Raw genomic sequence first — 21,889 nt, 5'->3', positions numbered from 1 at the left:
TGAGTAGATCAATAGGTACTGCTCTGGCGGGAAGGTAACGGTGCTCCAGTCATGCCAGCCACATGACCTTGGAGGTGTCTACGGACAACGCCGGCTCTTTGGTTTAGAAATGGAGATAAGCACCAACCCTCAGAGTTGGACACGACTGGACTTAATGTCAGGGGAAAACCTTTACCTTTACCTTAATATTTTAAACTGAATTTTCCTCACCCAAAGACATTTAATTCTCTACCATGTATTTTCATACACTGAAGAGTTCATTCCCAAGAGTGATAAAAGTACACAGGAAATCAATCACAGGACCAAATTCCATTGAATGTAATGACTGTAAGGCCCCGTCTACACTGCCATATAAAATCCAGATTATCTGCTTTGAGCTGGATTATATGGCAATGTAGACTCAGATAATCCAATTCTAAGCAGATAATGTGGATTATCTGATTTGATAATCTGGATTATATGGCACCATAGAAGGGGTTTTAATCTCAAAGGATTACAATGTAAGGAATCCATGGTGGGCATAAGATCTGAAGCTGATATTGAAATCAAACCAGGCCACATTATTGTTTCTTTTCTAAAATGGCTAACTGAAAATCATTTCAGTGTACAGATACAAATATAATGTATATACGAAATAAATGAAATGCATATTCTTATTTTTGTAAATTCTTTAAGTAGTTCTCATTGTCCCAACTTGAGTAAATTCACTGAATCAACTGCACTTACTTAAGAGTTGATTTATCAAGTTCCCCAAGGTTTTAGTTGGCACACTTTTAATGGAACTCAAAACTGGATTTAGGCCAAAGGGTTATTGATAAGCAGCAGAAAGTTTAAATTATAAAGCATCTTTCACACATGTTACATCAAAGATCTATTGACGCGAATGCATCACCATAACAATTGTCATTTAGCACATACAGAATGCAAGCAGATTGGGCGTATTTCAAACAGAAGATCAACCAGAGTTGTTTTGTCACAAGCCTCTCTCCTCATCCCTACCAGAAAAATCTCTGTAATAACAAATTTGAACCATTCCAACTTTCTGCCCTTTTACAAAACCCAAGGCAATCACCTCTCCCCAGCATTATAATTAGTCTATAGTATGTTGTGTTCCCGTTATGCGTTGTTGAATGCTAAGCATCACTTTTAGGTATTTTTACAAAATAATAGTCCAGTCAAGATCCTTTCTACCCATTCGCTCCTTTTAAAATTGAACATATTGCAAATATGGATAAAGAAAGCTTGGAGCTGTCACCCAAAGAAATTGCTGGTGTCTCATCATGGTTAAGTCAGTCCTGATACCATTTGCACAGATAACACCATGCAAAGGAAATCAGAAAGAGCATGAAAGTTGCAAACCCTGGATGCCTTACCAGACTCCAGGTTGCTGCCAATGGTTATGTTTTTTTTATTATTATTATTTTGTGCCATAAAGGCATTGCCCCAAAGTGGATTCTGGAGTTTGTCTTATAGCCAACACAATCCCCTTTGTTTTTTGCATGTGACTTGGAAGCATTCTGGTGCTTGTCTGTGAGTAAATGTGTATGTGTGTGTGAAAGAGAAATAGTCTGTTTTTATTACCCTTAGCCATTCCTGACAGGCATATATCAGGGATGCTAATGGAGAAGGGGATATTTAAGCTACCACATGCAGAAGACGGTTGTACAGCTACTCTGAAATGCTCACAAAGCATAACCAACACCAGAAAATCATCCCATTTTGCCACCCGCTGAAGTGCTTGTGCAGACGGGCACTGAGATCTTGCTGTTCAACCCACTGCTTTTTCAAATCCAACAAGGTTATAAATCCTACACCAAGTTTATTACAAGTTTATTATCTCCACTGTAGCCATAACAACACAACACAAGGAATAATGTGATACAGAGCAAAAAGAAGAGGGAGAAAAGAAAACATATTGCAAATACATAACTTGCATTGTATCCTTTTGTTTTTTTATTATGTTAGCATTTACAAAAATCTTTTTATTTTGAGCTAGCCAGGTATATGTGTGTGCACGCGTGCATGTGTGTGTGTTTAAAAAGGAATAGACAGAACTTTAAGCATTACTCCAAAATTCCAGTTTCAGACTGGTCAATATAATATCTTATTGATCTGGAAGAAGCCCTTCTGTTTGATGTTTAAATACAAGAAACAAAACAACAAATAATTGGAAGGAATTCAGCTGCTTCAAAACTATTTGGAGCTGCTGAATAGATAAGATCCTCACAGGGGAGATCCTAGAAAAAAAGAATTGGTATAAGTTGTGTTTTAGGATCTGGATTCTTTTTTATTCCAAAGAATCCAGGATACACTGGAATATCTTGGTGTGGTGTGATGTCTTTACCCATATAGAGAAAAAGAGGGAAGGTGCGGTATCCAACATTGTTTAGTCTCCCCATTTAACTGCTGTTAGGACATCTTGTAGTATCTATTGGAACAGAGATGTTAATCCTGAGGCCTTACAGATATTTCTAGGCTCCAAATTCCAGTAACCCAAGTGGCAAAGGCAATGATAAGGACTGCTGGAAGCTGTAGTACAATAGCATATTGTTTCTGCACCTCTAAGGCCACCCTGTAATGGATTTTCTTGGCAAGATTTTTTCAGAGCAGGGTTGCCTTTGCCCCCTTCAGAGGCTGAGAGAGTATGACTTGACCATTGTCACCAAAATGCATTTCCATAGCTAAAATGGGATTTGAACCCTGGTCTACAGAGTCAGAGTTCAGTGCTCAAACAACTACACATGCTCGCTCTTCCAACCTAATGCTAGATGCTCTCAAATCCTGTGACTGACACTCTTTGTTTCTGATTTATTTAGCACAGACTCATTCCATGTTGGATTCCCATTATTTCTAATTTCTAATATTCACATAAAACAGAGCTTTCCTGCTGCCAAAAGAAGAGTTGCCAGTTTTGTTTTTTCAGTGCTCTGAGTAGAAACACTGAAAGAAGCCAAAAAAGAGGAGAGAAATCAGCCTAAATCGTAAAGTTCATTCCAATCACAGGAAACCCACTTGAATCGATGGGAACTTGGTAAATAAACACCTTTGTAAGTTCCATTGATTCAGTGAGTTTGCTCTAGTTGTGTCTAACAATTGTATTTAGGTCACTGTGCCAACCTTAATTCAACTGAGCAAAGAAAAAGTGAACTAAAGTGTGTTATGAGATAACTAATCCACACTAATTGATGTTGAGTGGCCCACTTGTCTGAAATTACACTTTAGGCATCTTCTCAAGGATCCTTATCATTGTTATGTAAGAGCAGCATGGCAATCATTCGCACATATAGATAAACCATATAAGCTGACGCACGAACACCTGCATCTTTGACACTGAAGGCATTTAGAAAATGTATGGGGGAAGCAGATGTGTAAAAACAACAGAACTGGTCATACATAACCGTATTGATCACATTCCACAGAGGCTAGGAAATGTCAGGAACCAATTTCTAAGGATCAACATATTCTGTTCAACTGAAGTTACTTTTAATCAAAGGGCACTGAGGCCCTCTCATATCACACCCATGGGGAAAATACTCGCTTCTGTTGGCTGAACAGCTTAAAGAATTGCAGTGCAAGTAAACACTTTCCAAGGCAGGGGAGCACAGCAAGGGCATCTCATATGCCTAGGATCATTCGTAATCTACCACTTTTCAAGGCACCAAGAAGGCCTGTGCAACTTTATAAAGGGCAATGCTTGGTTAATAACAGCATGTTAATTTGCTAGCTTCCTGCTATGATCGTATGTCAGCCCTCCCCACGAGGCTATGAAGGCAGCATTGAAAAGTAGATGGGGGTGTGGGAGAAGAGCCCATACTTGTTCTGATTTATTAGTGGAAAAACAAATTCATTAGGGTTCGATCATCAAAGAGCTTACATCTTAAAAAGCTGGCTAAGGTGTAGAGCTTTTAAAGGCCCACTCTGTCAAAGGGAGATGAAAGGAAATTGGCATGAAGGGAACCTGTGATTTGCCATGGGATGTGCTTTTCTCTCTACTCCTCATTCTTTGTATGCTAATATCACAATCACTCGATATGCAACAGAACAGAAAAAGAGTAACAACACCTCTCCATGGGGATAGCCATTGTTGAGCATGATATTCAATTATCCACACACAATGATGTTTTTTCAAGCAATGGATACAATCTAGATGCCTTCAAGTCATCGAAAGTGTTGACTTGAATGGGCAGTGGGATAGATTTGTATTGCACACAATATCATCACTTGGGATTTCTATTGGTGAGATATCACATTTCTCCAACTACTCAGCCAGTACATGGGCTCTGCAATGTGACACAAGTGAGTCAAAAATCAGATGTGAGCAGCAGAATGGCGTAGTGAATTAAAGCCTTGTGACTTGAAGGTTGGGTTGCTGACCTGAAAGCTGCCAGGTTCGAATCCCACCCAGGGAGAGTGCGGATGAGCTCCCTCTATCAGCTCCAGCTCCATGCGGGGACATGAGAGAAGCCTCCCACAAGGATGGTAAAAACATCAAAACATCCGGGCGTCCCCTGGGCAACGTCCTTGCAGACAGCCAATTCTCTCACTCCAGAAGCTACTCAAGTTGCTCCTGAATGCTCAACCAAAATGAATGCTTCATATTTACACTGGCACTGATGGTGTAGTAAGTATTTGTGTGGTGGCTGAAGTATTACAAGTGCCAAATCCTACTGTTGAGCAAATGTTTGCCTGTAACCCAAATTTGCTTGCATTAGGGGTATTAAATATGAAATATATACGAGCTTCTGGTTTAACTGTAATATAAAACATAGCGCTTGTTCTCCAACTCACCTGAATTTACCTTCCCTACTCTTTGCCCACTCTGTTACATTTTTCTGAAATTCATTCTGTAAGGGTGTTGATATTGGACCACCCTGCACCAAACTCATCCAAATGCCTCAATGCTGCATGTGCCAACATTTCAGCAAGTTCTATTAAATCCTATTGGATTTACCTCTCAGGCACCAAGTATTGGACTAGGATTTTAATCAGACAAACAACCTCTACTGACATTAAAATATTTGATATTTTTTAAAAACATATTATCCTACCCTCTTCTGAAGATTATACAAGCCATGCTCAATTCGGAGACCTCGGTATGGTGCTTTAGTGCCTCCCATCCTTGCAGTATACAAAGGAACAAGTTTCTTTGTTTCTTCTCACAGCTGATAAATAATGAGAACTGTGCATGCTGAGTTAAGGATTTCTTCTGAAAACTAGAGAGAGGGTAAAAGAGGACATTTTGTATTATATGTTGCATAGCAGCATAGATAGCACCAATTTTAAGCCACAAATATGCACTAAACTGGGTTAGGTTGCAGAAGATTGACTAGTACAAGGTGGGGCAATTAGCTTCATAATAAGCAGAGATTTGAACATCTGAAATTATAGCAGCCTCCCTTGGTCCTTCAAATATTTCATCAGATAATTCCCATATTTCTTATCATTAACCCCTTTGGCTGAAGATGATGGGAGTTGTAGTTCAAATATTCTAAAGAACCCAAAGTAGGGGCATGTTGACCAATGACATGTACTATTTACCATTCACTATCACTTTCAGTATGAGTGACTGCTAGCATTTTAAGAGATTTGATTTGATGTCACTGTGTCCACAGCAGTTGCTACTTAAGTGAGACCCCCTTCAGTCATACAGTCACTGCCTTTTTAAAAAAAAATCATAGTTGATAACATCACACCATCCTGACTCTACGTTACCAGTGTAGCTTGATAGCAAAATAGCAACACCAATTGCAAATAAAGACAAGTTAGGAAGGGTATAAGAAACAATAAAAATGCAGTGTCAGCAATGGAATTCGTCCCTGTCCTGGACGGAAACTTCTTTGATGCAGGCCAGAATCATTCAACCTTTTCAGATACATTTTTATTTTTAAAATCAATCTAACAATGAAGCATGTTTTTTCATTATCTTATCTCACTTCCTTCTTCTCTATGCTGTTTGTCTGCCTGTCTCTCCATCCATACCAGCTTTCCCCAAGATACTGCTGTCCACATGTTTCAGAAGCTATCCCTCATCAGCTCTAGCTAACATAACCCAGGGACAGAGGTGATGGAAACTCTAGTCTAACCACCTGGAGGAGATCTGATCAGGATTATTTGTTTCCACCAGAGAAAGAAGATAGGGTTTTTTCTGTGTCAGGAGAGAGTTGAGAAACTGCAAGTCGCTTCCAGTGTGAGAGAATTGACTGTCTTCAAGGATGTTGCCCAGGGGATGCCCGGATGTTTGATGATTTACCATCCTGGAAGGAGGCTTCTCTCATGTCCCCACATGGGGAGCTGGAGCTGGCAGAGGGAATTTTTCACTTTGGCAGAAAAAATGGAATTCAAAGATACAGAATGGGGTACTCCTGGCTTGATAGCAGTACGTGTGAAAAAGATCTTGGAGTCCTCGTGGACAACAAGTTAAATATGAGCCTACAATGTGATGCAGCTGCTAAAAAAGCCAACAGGATTCTGGCCTGCATAAATAGGGTATAGCATCTAGATCCAGGGAAATCATGCTACCCCTCTATTCTGCCTTGGTCAGACCACACCTGGAATACTGTGTCCAATTCTGAGCACTGCAATTGAAGAGAGATGTTGACAAGCTGGAAAGTGTCCAGAGGAGGGCAACTAAAATGATCAAGGGTCTGGAGAACAAGCCCTATGAGGAGCGGCTTAAAGAACTAGGCATGTTTAGCCTGCAGAAGAGAAGGCTGAGAGGAGACATGATAGCCATGTACAAATACATGAAGGGAAGCCATAGGGAGGAGGGAGCAAGCTTGTTTTCTGCTGCCCTGCAGACCAGGACGCGGAACAATGGCTTCAAACTACAGGAAAGGAGATTCCACCTGAACATCAGGAAGAACTTCCTCACTGTGAGAGCTGTTCGGCAGTGGAACTCTCTGCCCCGGGCTGTGGTGGAGGCTCCTTCTTTGGAGGCTTTTAAACAGAGGCTGGATGGCCATCTGTTGGGGGTGCTTTGAATGCGATTTCCTGCTTCTTGCAGGGGGTTGGACTGGATAACCTGTGAGGTCTCTTCCAACTCTACTATTCTATGATTCTATGATTCTAACTCATCTGTGCTCTCCCCAGATTTGAACAAGCAACCTTCAAGTCAGCAGTCCTGCCAGCACAAGGGTTTAACCCATTGCACTACTGGAGGCTCCAGGGTAAAGGATATGAATATGTGGGTGCAGTTTTTCTAACAGAGATTCCACATCTTCTACTTTACTGACAGTATGCTTGGGAAATATTTAGTTAGTGACTTGTTTACTTACTTATTTGCTTATTTGATTTATGTCCTGCTTTTCTCACAATATGGGGCAGCTAGGAGCTGCAGTGGTGTAATGGGGTAAACCCTTATGAACTGCTGACCTGAAGGTTGGATTGCTGACCTTAAGGTTGCCGGTTCGAATCTGCAAGATGGGGTGAGCTTCTGTCTGTCAGCTCTAGCTTGCGGGGACATGAGAGAAGCCTCCCAGTAACACATCCAGGTGTCCCTTGGGCAACGTCTCTGTAGACCGTCAATTCTCTCACACCAAAAGTGACTTGCAGTATGTTCTCAAGTCACTTATGACATGACAAAAAACCTCAATGCAGCTTATAATATAAGTTAAAACAAATATAGAGCATGGAAGTGGGCAAAGTGCATCTCAACAAATGTCATTTCATCTTTTCTTTTCACTCTTTTCACTGATGGTGGTTAGGGCTGCTGGGAGCCACAGTCAAACAAGTTGTTGGTTTTCACAACTTATGTTCCATCTGCTGGAGGGATACCAACCACTGAAGACAACTTGCCAGAAAATTGCTACTTTGACCATTGTTTTGCCCCTGCCCCCACCTCTCTTTAAGTGTAGTCAAGCTCTATCATTGCTCTATATCCTGAATGTTATTTTTAATTCACCCCTTTCAACAAAGCCCTCTTAATCACTTGCTTAACTTTGTTCAAGTGATTAAATGTCACAGAGAGGCAGTGGGATTTAAGCAGGTGTTGCTAATGTTTTGATGACTTCAGATAGGATTACTTCTGTCATGGATGTTAAAGTACTTTTCCTCTACAGAAGTCAATGCAGCTAGTTGATCATGGATTTGAGGCAATCAAGCTGTAGTCATTTTTTAAGTAGACACCCACTGATTTCACCTCTCTAGAGTCTTTTCCTGCCCACAGTTTACCTGCTTAAATTTCACAGTCTTTGAGTAGGATGCATTTACCTAAACCCACACAGTATATGAGCAAACAAACCTACTTGCACTAGGCAATTATTTACTTGTTTTAAGATGCTGCCTTCCATCGAACCTAACCCAAGGTTGTATTCTTTTGTTCCCATGGGGTGTTTCACACATTATGTAGCAGAAAATGCAGGTTTTCCACAGAGTGTACATCAAGCAGAAGGTTGCAACTAATGCCAGCTTCCATTTCAAAGGTACATCGATAATACCAACTGCATCCACACTTCATATTTTGAAGAATTCATTTAGAAGAAGAGTGAAAATCATGCAGTCTTCCACCAATTTGTGAACTGCAACTTCAGCCAGCCCCAAATACACAGCTAATGGTGGAGAATGCTGGGAGTTGCAATTCGGCAATGTGCACTAGAATATGGAATAATTTACTGTGCAGGACATCCCTGCATTACAAACATCTGACTTACAACTGACTCACAGTTACAAGCAGGGGTGAGGCAACAGGAAGTGAAATAAATCTACCCCTCAGAAGGGAAATCCACTCCTGGAAGAGTTATCTTGGGGAAAAGGTGTCTCAGCTGAAGTTTTCTCACCAGTCCGTGTTTCCAGAACAAACCAATTTTTTCAAAATCCATCACAGGTACAGAAAGTGAGGTGAAATCTTCTGAACAGGGGCACAGATAGCAAAACAAACACTATAGGGGTGTTAACCTTTCCCTATGCTATCCAAAGATAGATGATAGATAGATAGATAGACAGACAGACAGACAGATAGATAGATAGATATCTGGACTCTGGAGTTATACTTTAAAATGTACCTGTCCTGACTTGCATGTATATTCACCTTAAGAACAAACCTACAGAACCTATCTTGTTCATAACTTGGGGACTGCCTTTATATCTAAAAATGTAACATGTAAATTTTCCTCCTGATATTTAGTCATTCTTCTTGTAATCTCATATTCCAAACCCACCATTGGTTGAGGTCTTATTCTCTGGAAAAACAAACTTCATATGCCCAACAATTAAATATTTGAAAAGTTATCACATAGATGATTAGACTATATATGATGGAGCAATTGCTAATCTGATTTCCTTTGAATGATAGGATCCAGTGGGTTCAAACAGTATATTCTGTTCAGAAGATTCTGATTAAATATGACACATGATGCCCTAAGGCAGTGGTTCTCAACCTGTGGGTCCCCAGATGTTTTGGCCTTCAACTCCCAGAGATCCTAATAGCTGTTAAACTGGCTGGGATTTCTGGGAGTTGTAGGCCAAAACATCTGGGGACCCACAGGTTGAGAACCACTATCCAAATGTGTGACATGTTTAACAGTGGAGCAGACTCCTTTATCCAATAATAGACTCTCTTTCATCAGAGGTTGTTAAAAAAAAGATAGCCCACCAGGAATTAGATGACCTTGGAATTCTCTTCCAATTCTGTGGCTCTATGATTTTTTCTTGCATTGTTTTAAATTAAATTATCTAGTTAGTCTCTTCATTCATTAGAAAATCTCTTTCCAAGCTGGGAGAGAATTCTCTCTTGGAGGGAATGCTTTGGATCAGACGGATTTAAGAGGAGATGTCCAAACCAAAGCAGGAGAAGGCCAAATCCATCTGAATCCTCCTGAAGATTCATTTGCAGTTTGAACTTTGAGAGATAAAAGGACAGAATGATAGAATCACAGAATCATAGAGTTGGAAGCGACCTCATGGGCAATCCAGTCCAACCCCCTACCAAGAAGCAGGAAATCACATTCAAAGCATGTTTTTCCAAATTAATATCTTGTTTCTAAAGGTCCCCATATGAGACTATTTCTGGGTAGAAGGAGTCTCGTCCTTTGGAGATTTTTAGAACACAGACTGAATAGCCATCTGTTGGAAGACTGTATTCCTGCATGGCAGGAGTTGAGTTGAATTGCCTTTGTGGTCTCTCCTGTGACAAGGTGGGCCATAGCTATTTGTGACTGGATGGTCAATTTCTAATTGCAATCAGTGAATTAACCAGAGGTCTCCAATCCGAGTATTTGGGGGAGGAATGCTGAAGCCATAGATCACAGAACTGACTGTAGCATTCAATCCTTCATCCGGGTTCTCGATCCTAAACTGCTTTAAATTGTTTTAACTAAAACTGTTTTGGTGGAATATATGGGGCCTGATAAGATGAAAAAATTGGAATTTTCATGGGAAAATTCTAAACATTCCCATTCTTTTGTCTTTACCACTATATGCTCTATATCCACCATCTACACTCTGTCCTATTGCACTTTCTATGACTTTGATGTCAACTGAACAGCAAATAAACTATTTTTCATTCATCATAAGACCACTCCAGACATATATGTCTGATCTTTAAATAAAAATGTATATAACACATTCAAGTTCCATACAAGCTTCCAAAAAAGGGAATGAGGAAGGGATAAGGAGAAGGAAATCACCTTGTGCATTTTCATCCTTCTTCTTTTTACCTAAGAAGTTATTTCTATGTTTCTCAAAAAAATGGAACACAATCACTTTTTAAAAAATTCTTTTCAAAAGCTCTGTCATAACAAACAAACAAAGAAACCTTAAGAGAATAAAACTTATACTTTCTTGGAGGCTGCTCAAATACAACATTCCCTGAAAGCATTAATTTAGAACTTCTGTCTTCATTCACCGAGAAGAAACAAATGTCTATGTAAATGTGATTCAGTTCTGCCAAGTAATTAAAAAGTGTTGACAGTAGTCCATTGTTAAGCCAAATGTTGATCTTTGCTGGGTCAATTTATTATTCAACCCAAACTTGTACAATGTGTGACCCTTCAGATGTTGTTGGACTTTTGATTAAGGGTTGTGGGATTTTCAGCCCAATAACATCTGGAATTATCTGTATCACAGTATTTCTGACTGGATGTGAAAGTTGGACAGGGAAGAAACCTGGCAGTAAAAAAATGATCAACTCATTTGAAATCGTATATTGCAGGAAAGTTCTTCAGATACCACAAGAAACCCCAAAAAAGGCTAAACAAATGGAGCCAATAGCAGATCAAGCCCACACTCTCATTAGAAGCCAAAATAGCAAAACTGAAGCTATCATATTTTTGCCGTATTATAAGACAGCATAACTCACTGGAAAAAATTGATAATTCTAAAAAGAGGTGATGACATTAGGAAAAGACGAAAGCTACATTACAGGTGAACAGACTCAATCAAGGAAGCCAAGGAGTTTCCAAGACCCAATATTACTCCTAATAACAGTCTTTCTTGGAGATATTTCATTCTTAGTCTCACCATAAAGCAAAGCGAGTTTGAGAACAGACAACAAGAACAACAACACAATTCCTGGAAAGATACCAATTGCCCAGGAATAATAAGTAGAAAATTTTCGGACTCATGTTTTCCTTAGCTGGCTGGAGCAATAACCTAAAACAGATATGGAGTATGAGCTAGCTAGAGCTGATGGTTTTAAAGCTGTACAGATGTAATAAGGACATGCTCTAAGTCTGGCATTGAAATCAATGCCTCTGGTTCTGGCAGAATTACTGCCTCACCCTGTGTCCAGCTTGTTTAGAACAGCAACAAGAACAAGACACATTACATTACAGGTCAATGTCTTGTAGCAGCCAAGAGCCAGTGGATTTAAATAACTAGCCATTATTGAACACTGAACAATAACCTTTTTAAATTTTCTGTTAGTTGTGAATACCTAGAGTATGATTAAAGAAAAATATGAATTCAAAACAGGCAACAACAAAGATTAAGGCATTATGCAGATATTTGGTTTCCAATATAATTGTTATTCAAAACATCTATTTTATTGTTTTCAATAGGAGTGGACTATAATAATATTAAACCAGATCATTGCCCCTGCATCTAGGGCAGTGGTTCTCAACCTGGGGTCCCCAGATGTTTTTGGCCTTCAACTCCCAAAAATCTTAACAGCTGGTAAACTGGGTGGGATTTCTGGGAGTTGTAGGCCAAAAACATCTGGGGGCCCCAGGTTGAGAACCAAAATCGATAATCCACTGTTCCTTTGGCCCCCAGGTTACAGTTTGTTGTTTACTATTTTCTAATGAACTCAATGAGAACAAGGACAGCTCCTTCCCCTATGTTGCCTGCTTTGATTCTACTTCTTGGTGAGGCACTAGAATAGACATGGGCAAACTTCGGCCCTCCAGTTCAACTCCCACAATTCCTAACAGCCTACCAATTGTGGGAGTTGAAGTCCAAAACACCCGGAGGGCCAAAGTTTGACCATGCCTTCACTAGAATGAGATAAATATTTAGACACTCCAACTTTTACAGAAATCTAGTCCAGCTAGTCATGGCTGGCAGCCAAACTCTGAACATTTACTTGATGACTCATAATCAGATGTGAACTATTATAAAACCTTCTTTTTAATGCAATGCAAAATGATGCAGAAGTTCAGTATATGGAATTTAGCCAACAATTGCACATTTACTATGCAAATCATGACTTCCCGTCTTCAGCCATCACATGGTGAATATTCGTATATCTACAAACTAATCCAAGAAACTGACCTACCAATGGGATAGTTTTGTCCTTGTTCCTGTATTTGGAATCACAGATAGGACTATTTAATCTGAAGGACTGTGGTCCAATTCAATATTGCCTGAGGCTCCAGTAGCCACAAAGAATTGCTACATGAGGGCCAATTTCAACACTGTGGCACAGCTTCACTCTGGCATTTTCTACACTTCCTCATGTGAATGAGGGGGTTCATTCCCCAATTTTAGGCAGAGAAGAAGCCAATCAGAATCTCTGGAAAAGATTGACTGAATACAGATTCAGTCAATCTATTCCAGTTAGAACTAGCAAAAAGATTCAAGATGTTCTGTGATATGATATGCATGCCCTTAAATCAAAACAATAATTACTATGCATGTTTCAAACATCATGCACTGCATTAATATGTTTGTTTACTTATGCATTTATAAATAGCTATCTTGAATCTATTCTGGGAGAAAGGATACTACACACACAAATACAGCTTCCCCTGTAATGATGCACAATACATAAAAACATTTCAAACTGGGAAACTGTAAATCTATAAATATGTATTTAGTGTCCTCTCTTTTTCCCCAGCATTGGATTCAAGATGGTTTGAATTATACGATCAAAAAATGGCCTTAAAATTTTAAATGATATTACACTTCAGTTTCAAACAGTTTTTCATAAAAAGTAAAAGAAACAATGTGTGGGGGCAAAAGGAGAGTATATCCAGGTGAGAAAAGAATCATAAAGGTGACAAAATGATTTAACCACTTGGTTTACATAGCCAGTGAGAGGATGGGTCTTCCTCAACCATCACCTTCATTTAAGGCAAAATCAAAGCAAACTAGCCATCCTTGTAAAAAAGAAAAAGAAGGGGGTTTAGCTTATCTTAGGAAGACATGAGGTTACTTACTGGTCCATCTAGCTAAGTATGCCTGACACTGACTGGCAATAGTGTTTCGGTGTTTCAAGTAGGGGATGTCTCAAGACCTACTACTTGGTGATGGTTCAGTCTGATCTTCAGACCTGCTATCTGCAAAGTTTTTATTCTGCATTGAGCTATGGTCCTTCCCAATTTAAGCTAATAGCTTTGTTATGCAAATGATAACTGTAGGTCATTGAATAACCTCTTCTATCTCAGAGGTCAGACAATTTCAACAGAAAAGAGGAAACCATGAAAATGAACAAAATCTGGCTACCAGTATTAAAAAAAACTCTATCATCAGGACAGTAAATAAAGAACATCACTCCGAAAACAGGAATTCCAGACAGGAAACAATTTGGGCCAGCCAACACCTCCCAACAAAGGATTCCCCCCAGGCAGGAATCAGCCAGGCCTTGAATCTGCAAGGCTTTTCAATGCTTATCAAGGTGATTAATTGCAACATTCACACTTGCCTCCAACAGTCAAGAGTTCTTTCTCCCACCCTGGACCTTCCATAGATATACAGACCTCCCTTGTCTAGTTTCCAATACACCTAACAACCTTTGAGGATGCCTGCCATAAATGTGGGTAAAACGTCAGAAGAATTTTTTTTTTGGAACATGGCCATACAGCCTAGAAAACACACAGCAACTCAGACTAAGTAATTTCACCTATTTCCATTCTGACTTTCGGGAATCTGATTCTTCAAATGTGCCTTACAGCACAGTTCAAACCCAAGATGAACACACAGATCTTTTTTTCAAAGCAGCAGCCTCAAAACTGCTTCTATGTAGAAAATTTGCACATCTGCTGAAAGATGATAACCAGATGCAAATTCTAAGCTAATGCCAAATAGTAGAATCACAGTCTTTGGAAATGGGCAGAGTTTGAATTCTAAAAGTATATATGTCATCATTATTGCCTGGGTTGTTTTTACTATCAGAGAAGAATATAGATGGTTTATCCCATTGTCCAGCGTGTGTATATGTGAAACATAATCAAAACAAGGCAAAGATGTTCATAGTCAGATGAAAGCTGGGCAGAAAATCAGTACTCAGTATGTGCTGGAAGCGGTAATTCTCCTTCAGAAGACTCAGGTTCTCGTCTCAGGTGTAAACCTGGATGCAAGCCTGTGCTTGAAAACTCAGGTTTTTGCCATGGCCAGGAATTCATTTTCAGCTTGTGTGCCAGCTGTACCTGGTCCTAGAAATTCCTGATCTGATTGTGGTGACAGATCCCTGTGTTAATTCCCTTTTGAATTATTATAACACACTCTATGTGGGGCTGTCTTTGAAGACTGCTTGGAAACTTCAGCAAGTGGGGGGGGGGGGGGGGCGGAAATCTACAGCCAGACTATTGGCTGGGGCTAGTTACAGAGAGCATAAAAACCCTTGTCAAAAAAGCTCAACTGGCTACTTCTCGGTTTCCAGGCATAATTATAAGTGCAGGTTTCTACAGAGCTCAGAACTTCCTTCTTTCCCCCTGTCTCACAGACAATACATAACAAGGGTTCTGCTTTCTAATACCTTGTTCATGAGATTTCTCCCATTGTTCTTTAGTCAATCCAGGTTCCTCAAAAACTTGTCCAAAGTTCCTCTATAGCAAGTTAAGTAATGACAGTAAGCAGACAGTTTATCTTGTCCTGGGAAAAATGCTGCTAGAACACAGCCATACAGTCCAGAAAACACACAACACCCCAGTGATTCCAGCTATGAAAGCCTTTGACAATACATTGTAATAATAATAATAATGTGCCGTGCCAAAAGATCTCAGTGGCATTTGGAAACAATAGACATTGACAAAATTACGATCTGCCAACTGCAAAAGGCCACCCTACTGGGATCTGCATGCATCATCCGAAAATACATCACACAGCCCTAAACACTTGGGAAGTGTTCGACTTGTGCTTTTGTGATACGAAATCCAGCATATCTATCTTGTTTGCTGTGTCATAATAAAATAATAATAATAATAATAGTAATAATAATAATAATAATGCCTCCACAAAGCACATCTAATATTAACAACAGATACTGTTATTTTATGATATAAACACAAGTATTGCCAGGGCATAGAGCCAGTGTGGCATTTGATTGTGGGACTAGGTCATGGGGACACCAGGCTTCAAATCCCCACTCAGCATAGGAACTCATTAGGAGTTATCTGTAAGTTACACTTTTTCTAAATGAATTTTGTCAAGAAAAGCCCAAGGTAGGTTCCCTTTAGGGTCACCATGAGTCAGAAATGATTTGAAGACCCACAACAACAGCAGCAACAAGGTTATTTTTTGTCTCTGGACTTCAGGCCCAGAATCCAGCTGGTGAGTATAACCTGCCTAGTTCAAAATTCATGATCCAATTATATATGTGTGTCTTCTCAAAGCAAATTTCACATTTATAATTGTAGAAAGCAATGGAGACTTCAGGAGACCAGGGTTCAAATTTCCACTCCCATTTAAAACTGTGTTGGAAATTGCTTCTGGCTTAGTCTTTACATTGTGGTTCATCCTAGGACAGCCTTCTTAAACTGGCACCCTCCAAACATGTTAAAGTACCTTGGCCATGTTGGCTGCAAATGAAAAGGGTTGCAGTCTAACACATTTACAAGGTACCACACAGGGCAAATCAACACTACCTTTTGTACACTGGAAGGGAGAGGCTATCCAGTAACACCTATAGAGTCAATTGCTCATAGACCTACCCCAGATCTGTAGGACATCCATTAAACTTACTGAAAACAAAACGTTTCACATTTTCTTGTGATAGCCCTGAACAGTTTCTCCTTTAGCAATTTAACCTCTTTCTTCCCCCCCCCCCCCCCCCCGTCTCACAAACAATATATAACAAAGGTTCTACTTTTTAATACCTTGTCCATGAGATTTCTTCTCCCACCCTTAAGTCAATCCAGGTTCCTCAGAAACTTTTCCAAAGTTCCTCTATTGGAAGTTAAGCAATGACAGCAAGCAAACAGTTGATTTTGTCTGGGGAAATGTATGATATGGCAATTGAGACTTCTCATGATACCTGAGTGGTGAATCTGCTCCAGGTTTTAATCTAGGTTTCAAAAGAGCTACTCAGGATGCTGGATTTACCTGGAGATAGGATTCAGTACCTTAAGCAGAGAAATGGTGGATTGACCAAGGTAATAGCAAGGTCTGACAAACTTGGATAGTCAATTTAAAGCATGTTTCAGACCAAGAGGTGGGAACATGCAGCTATCCAGGAGTCATTGAACACCAGCCCATGACAGCTACAGCTCCCATACACATGACCAACAGCCAGGGATGCTGATACCTATACCCTATAGCAGGGGTCCTCAAACTTTTAAAGCAGAGGGCCAGTCCACAATCCTTCAGACTGTTGAGGGGCTGAATTATGATTTGGGGGGGAAAACCGAACAAATTCCTATGCACACTGCACATATCTTATTTGTAGTGCAAAACAATAACAATGAAAGAACAATACAATATTTTAAAATGAAAATAATTTTAACCAACATAAACCTATCAGGATTTTAATAGGAAGTGTGAGCCTGCTTCTGGCCAATGAGATAGTCAGGTTAATCAGGATTGTTGTTGTTGTTGTGTGTCTTCAAGTCATTTCAGACTTTGGGTGAGCCTAAGTCCAAAATTATTTATTTATTCATTTGCTACATTTATTTACTACATTTATATCCCACGCTTCTCACCCCAAAGAGAACTCAGAGCAGCTGTATGTACATACAATATATTATATTATTAGCATAGCACAATATTAGCATTATACTATATTGAACTATACCACTATACTGTACTATTATATATAATATATAACATATAATTATTATTATATGATATTATTGTTAGTATTGTATTGTATAAAATGATAATGTTATTATCAATATTATATGTATATACAATATATTATATTATTAAAACTGATATAAAAATATTATATTATAAATGAGGGCGTGGGCCAGGTAAATTACCTTGGAGGGCCGCATCCGGCCTCCGGGCCTTAGTTTGGGGACCCCTGCCCTATAGGTATCATAGTGAGCGGAGAAATGGAAGTCCAAGGAGGTGGGTTCACGGGTGGAAGGACTATTGTCCACTGAGTTTTTTAGTGTCTCTGTATGTTGTGCGCTCTGTTTGTAAATGTATATCACAGTTTTTCTTTATATATATATATATATATATATATATATATATATATATATATATGAAAATTTAAAAAGGGTTTGGTAACTGTCATATTGTCCAATCACATCTGAGGTGCCCTACCCACTCCTTAGCCTTGTTGGGGACCAAATTCATAGAATACCTGCAATATCAAATAGTTGTACAGCTGTCATAGGGGTGGGGCAATAAATGAAGTTGCACAGTGAAACAAGAGTATATGGGAAACGTTTCAGACCTATAGCATTTTTTCAAAGTATTTGATCTATACTACCTTTGCCCTATTGCCTGAGGTTTTATATATTTCAATACTTTAGTCTTCCTAATCAAGCCCTGTCTTTCAGCTCTACAAACACTACACATACAATGACACACTCTCTCTCTGTTTCTAAACAATCCATAGCAATAATAAAATCAGTGCTGTGCTCCCTTCCTTCCTGAGCTGCTATTCATCTCCTCCTTTGAAGAGGATGGTGCTGACCCTAACCTGAACCATTCTCCAGGGCATCTCAAGGCTCTAATCAGACAGGCCACACCTTTGCCTCTGCCCTAGACTCACAAAAGCACAAAGGAGGCCAGCTATGCAAACACAGCACAGAAGCAAGCACCTTACCCTATCTCCCATACTATAAGCATTTTTAAAAATAATTCCCAGTAGCTACCCTATCCAGTCACTCAGAATAATTTTAGCACTGTTCATGAAGATATTGTTGTTGTTGTTAGACTGGACTGTACTTTATTTAACACAGCAATATTATTTTTGGATTTTTGAAATGAAAAGAAGTCTAGAATGTTTTTAATAGAAAAGAAAGAAGTAGAAATCAAATGACAAAACTCTGAAATATAAATTCTGTGCAATAATTCCACCTCTCTGTGAATCCCCAAAAGTACATTCTCTGGGTATTTTGAGCCTCAGTTTCGAGAAGCTCCAGCCTCCATCCAGGAGAAAAGAGGAACAGTGGATTCTTGTCACCCTCAGTAGACTCAGGCTGGAGCTACACTGCCATATAATTAGTTTCTGATTACAGATTATCTGCTTTGAACTGGATTGTATGAGTCTACACTGCCATATAATACAGTTCAAAGCAGTTACTCTGGGATTAGAAACTGGATTATATGGCAGTGTAAATCCATCTTCAAATAAAAGCAAAACACTCCAGCTTTTCATAGAGTCCTTCCAGACAGGTCCTACATCCCAGGATCTGATCCCAGGTTTTCTGCTTTAAACTGGATTATATGAGTCCCTACTGCCAGATAATCTACGATAAACATAAAACCTGGCATCAGATCCTGAGATATAGGGCCTGTCTGGAAGGGCCTTAAGTTAGTCTTTCACATTAATAATGTTTATCACTCGAATGCTCGTCACACCATTCCTGATTTTCAAATGTGAAATGTTAAAAGGATATGGGTTTGCAGAGTCTTCCTTAGTCATACCATTTCATTTGAAACAAATGTATGGAGATTGTGTTTTTCCTAACAGAACGGTTGTAATTCAAAAGTACAAGAGGTTAAGTCTTACTCTATGTTTCTCTGCTAGGAAAACTCACCATATCTTTCCTGCGTTGTTGCTAATAATATTTATATGATGAATTTTGTGCCACAAAATGACAACCAAAGTAGCTAATTTATCACCAAGGATAAAGACATTACATCATCATATAAAAGAAACAAATAAAAAGGACAATAATATAAAAACACAACTGTAACTTATTTGCAAATTCAGTTTAGCAACTTATATATATATAAATGTAATGTGACCCTTTATTATGGAGTAAACAGCAAAACCACTGAACCCAATTACACCACATTCGGCCACAAAAGACATACTCATCCAAGCTATGTCTTTTAAACAAAAAAACCTAAAAAAAAATATAAAGCCCAAATTAGAGGAAGAGGAAGAACTGTTTTTTTCCTCTTGCTGCCAGTTAGAAGTGTAGGCCCACTTCATCTCCTAACAACTCACTAAGCCTCAATGGTACCAGGGCCTCTTCACTCAGGCCACTGTCTATAAAATACAGATTATTTGATTTGAACTGGATTATTTGGCAGTGTAGACTCAAGGCCCTTCCACACACCTATATAATCCAGAATGCCAAGGCAGATAATCCACAGTATCTGCTTTGAACTGGATTATCTTGTGTCCACACTGCCATATAACTCAGTTCAGTGTGGATTTTATACAGTTGTGTAGAATGGGCCTTATATAATCCACTTCTAAGCAGATGATATCAGATTATAAATATAATATATAATAATTACTGTGGTATGATAATACAGAACAATATAATCTGTAAAATCAGGACAGTAAATAAAGAGCAACACTCTGAAAACAGGAAAATTCCAGACATGAAACAATCAGGGCCAGCTAACACCTCCCAACAAAAGAATCCTCCAGGCAGGAAGCAGCCAGGCTTTGAAGCTCAAGGCCACTACATGCTAATCAAGGTGACTAGTTACAGCATTCATACTTGAGGCGCTTAGACTATTCATTGCCATTCAACCTGGCCAACCAAGGATTCCACAAGGTAGAAAGCGGCCAGGCTTGCAAGCAGCAAGGCTATTCAGTGCTATTTAACCTGACCAACCAAAATTTCCCCTAGATAGAAAACCCTCAGGTTTTGAAGCCACGAGGCTACTCTGTCCCATTCAACCTGCCCAAGGAAGGATGCCCCTATATAGAAAGCGGCCAGGCTTTGAAGCAGTGAGGCTATTCAGTGCAATTCAAATTGGCCAAAAAAAACCCATTCCCCTAGAATGCGAGTACCCAGCTTCCAAGCAACAAACGTATTCCATTGTAGTCCAGCTCACCAAACAAGGATTTGCATAAGAAGAAAATGGCAAGGCTTTGAGGCTGCAAGGCTATTCACTGCTATTCCACCTGGTCAACAAATGATTTCCATAAGCCACAGCAATGTGTGGCTGGGCACAGCTAGTATATTCCTAATAACTTTTGAAGAATGCTTCTTGTACAATTGGAATCTACAACACAGCTCAGATTCTGCCAAACTAATGGTTCTGCCAAGTGGTATTGGACTACAATCCATACCATCCTCTATCTACATGGTCATTGGACAGGTTGGCTGGCTGACAGTGGTAAGACAAGTAGTTCTGTACCTCTAACAGATACCAGAAGAAGAAATTTAGACTAGCAGGATAGTTTCCTTACATCATACATTGGGATAATAATACCAGCATGTGGGTGCAGTTACATAGAATGTCCCATCTGGAACCCTGAAGAACAAATCTTTCTAATGAAGATAATGCAGAACAACCCCCCATACTTGGATCTTCATCAATACAATCATTTATTCCGACACACCAAATTTAGACTGACTTGAACTGAGATCAGAAAGTAACAGAGAAGCAAAATACTAAGCCTTGCTACTTATTCCTACAGATAGTTTGCTTTAAACTGAAAACTGAGAACTATGTTCAAGGATCAGGGGTTTATATCTATGTGGAAAACCTTGCAAAGGGGAGATGAACTCGAAACCTTGGGATATGTAGACCTCCAGATGTTGATGCACTACGACTCCCATTATCCCCTACAATTGGCTATGCTGGCTAAAGCTAATAAAAGAGGCCATTTAACAACTTCTAGAGCACTGCTTCTGCAACTACGCATCCTGATCCCAAATGGGGTCCCCTTAGCTCAACATTGGGATCATTAAAGATTGGCAACAGTAAAGGATTTCTGAATACTAACCATTTGCACAGATCTTGTCAGCAACAAAGTTCAGTGTTTACAATGGACTCTGCCAAAAAAAAAAAATGCTTCAGCTGTACTCCACAAAAAGGAAAACCAGCCTGCTTAGGAAGTCTTGCAAATGCTGATTTATTTTCATTAAATGTTTGATTTTATACCTATATACCTGGGGTCAGATAAACATTTCTAGGGCCAACAGGGATCCCAAGGGGAAAACATCTAAGGCCCCTTCTACACTGCCATATAATCCAGATGATTAAAGCAGATAATCCAGATTACCTGATTTTAACTGGATTATATGAGTCTACACTGCCATATAATCTAGATCAAAGCAGATAATCTGGATTGTATATAGTAGTGTAGAAGAGGCCTAAGAAGCCCTGTTCTTGAGGATCAATGTCCATCCTTACTCTATGCAATTAT

General features: G+C 39.4%; 2 protein-coding genes across 5 annotated transcripts in view; both read right to left on the bottom strand.

Moving 5' to 3' along the window:
- hoxc10 (homeobox C10) overlaps window positions 1-21,889 on the bottom strand; it is a 219,035-nt gene that overhangs the window by 71,666 nt on the left and 125,480 nt on the right. The window lies entirely within an intron of this gene.
- LOC100551789 (homeobox protein Hox-D3) overlaps window positions 1-21,889 on the bottom strand; it is a 107,159-nt gene that overhangs the window by 28,798 nt on the left and 56,472 nt on the right. For all 3 annotated transcript variants that reach the window (XM_008103637.3, XM_008103633.3, XM_008103635.2), the window contains exon 2: window positions 5,049-5,213. In XM_008103637.3, coding sequence (XP_008101844.2) covers window positions 5,049-5,117 — 69 coding nt within the window. In that variant the 5' untranslated portion in view covers window positions 5,118-5,213. The remainder of the gene's footprint in view (window positions 1-5,048; window positions 5,214-21,889) is intronic.

Source organism: Anolis carolinensis, chromosome 2 (genome assembly GCF_035594765.1).
Source record: "Anolis carolinensis isolate JA03-04 chromosome 2, rAnoCar3.1.pri, whole genome shotgun sequence".
Lineage (NCBI taxonomy): Eukaryota > Metazoa > Chordata > Lepidosauria > Squamata > Dactyloidae > Anolis > Anolis carolinensis.
This window is presented reverse-complemented; position numbering and strand designations above follow the sequence as displayed.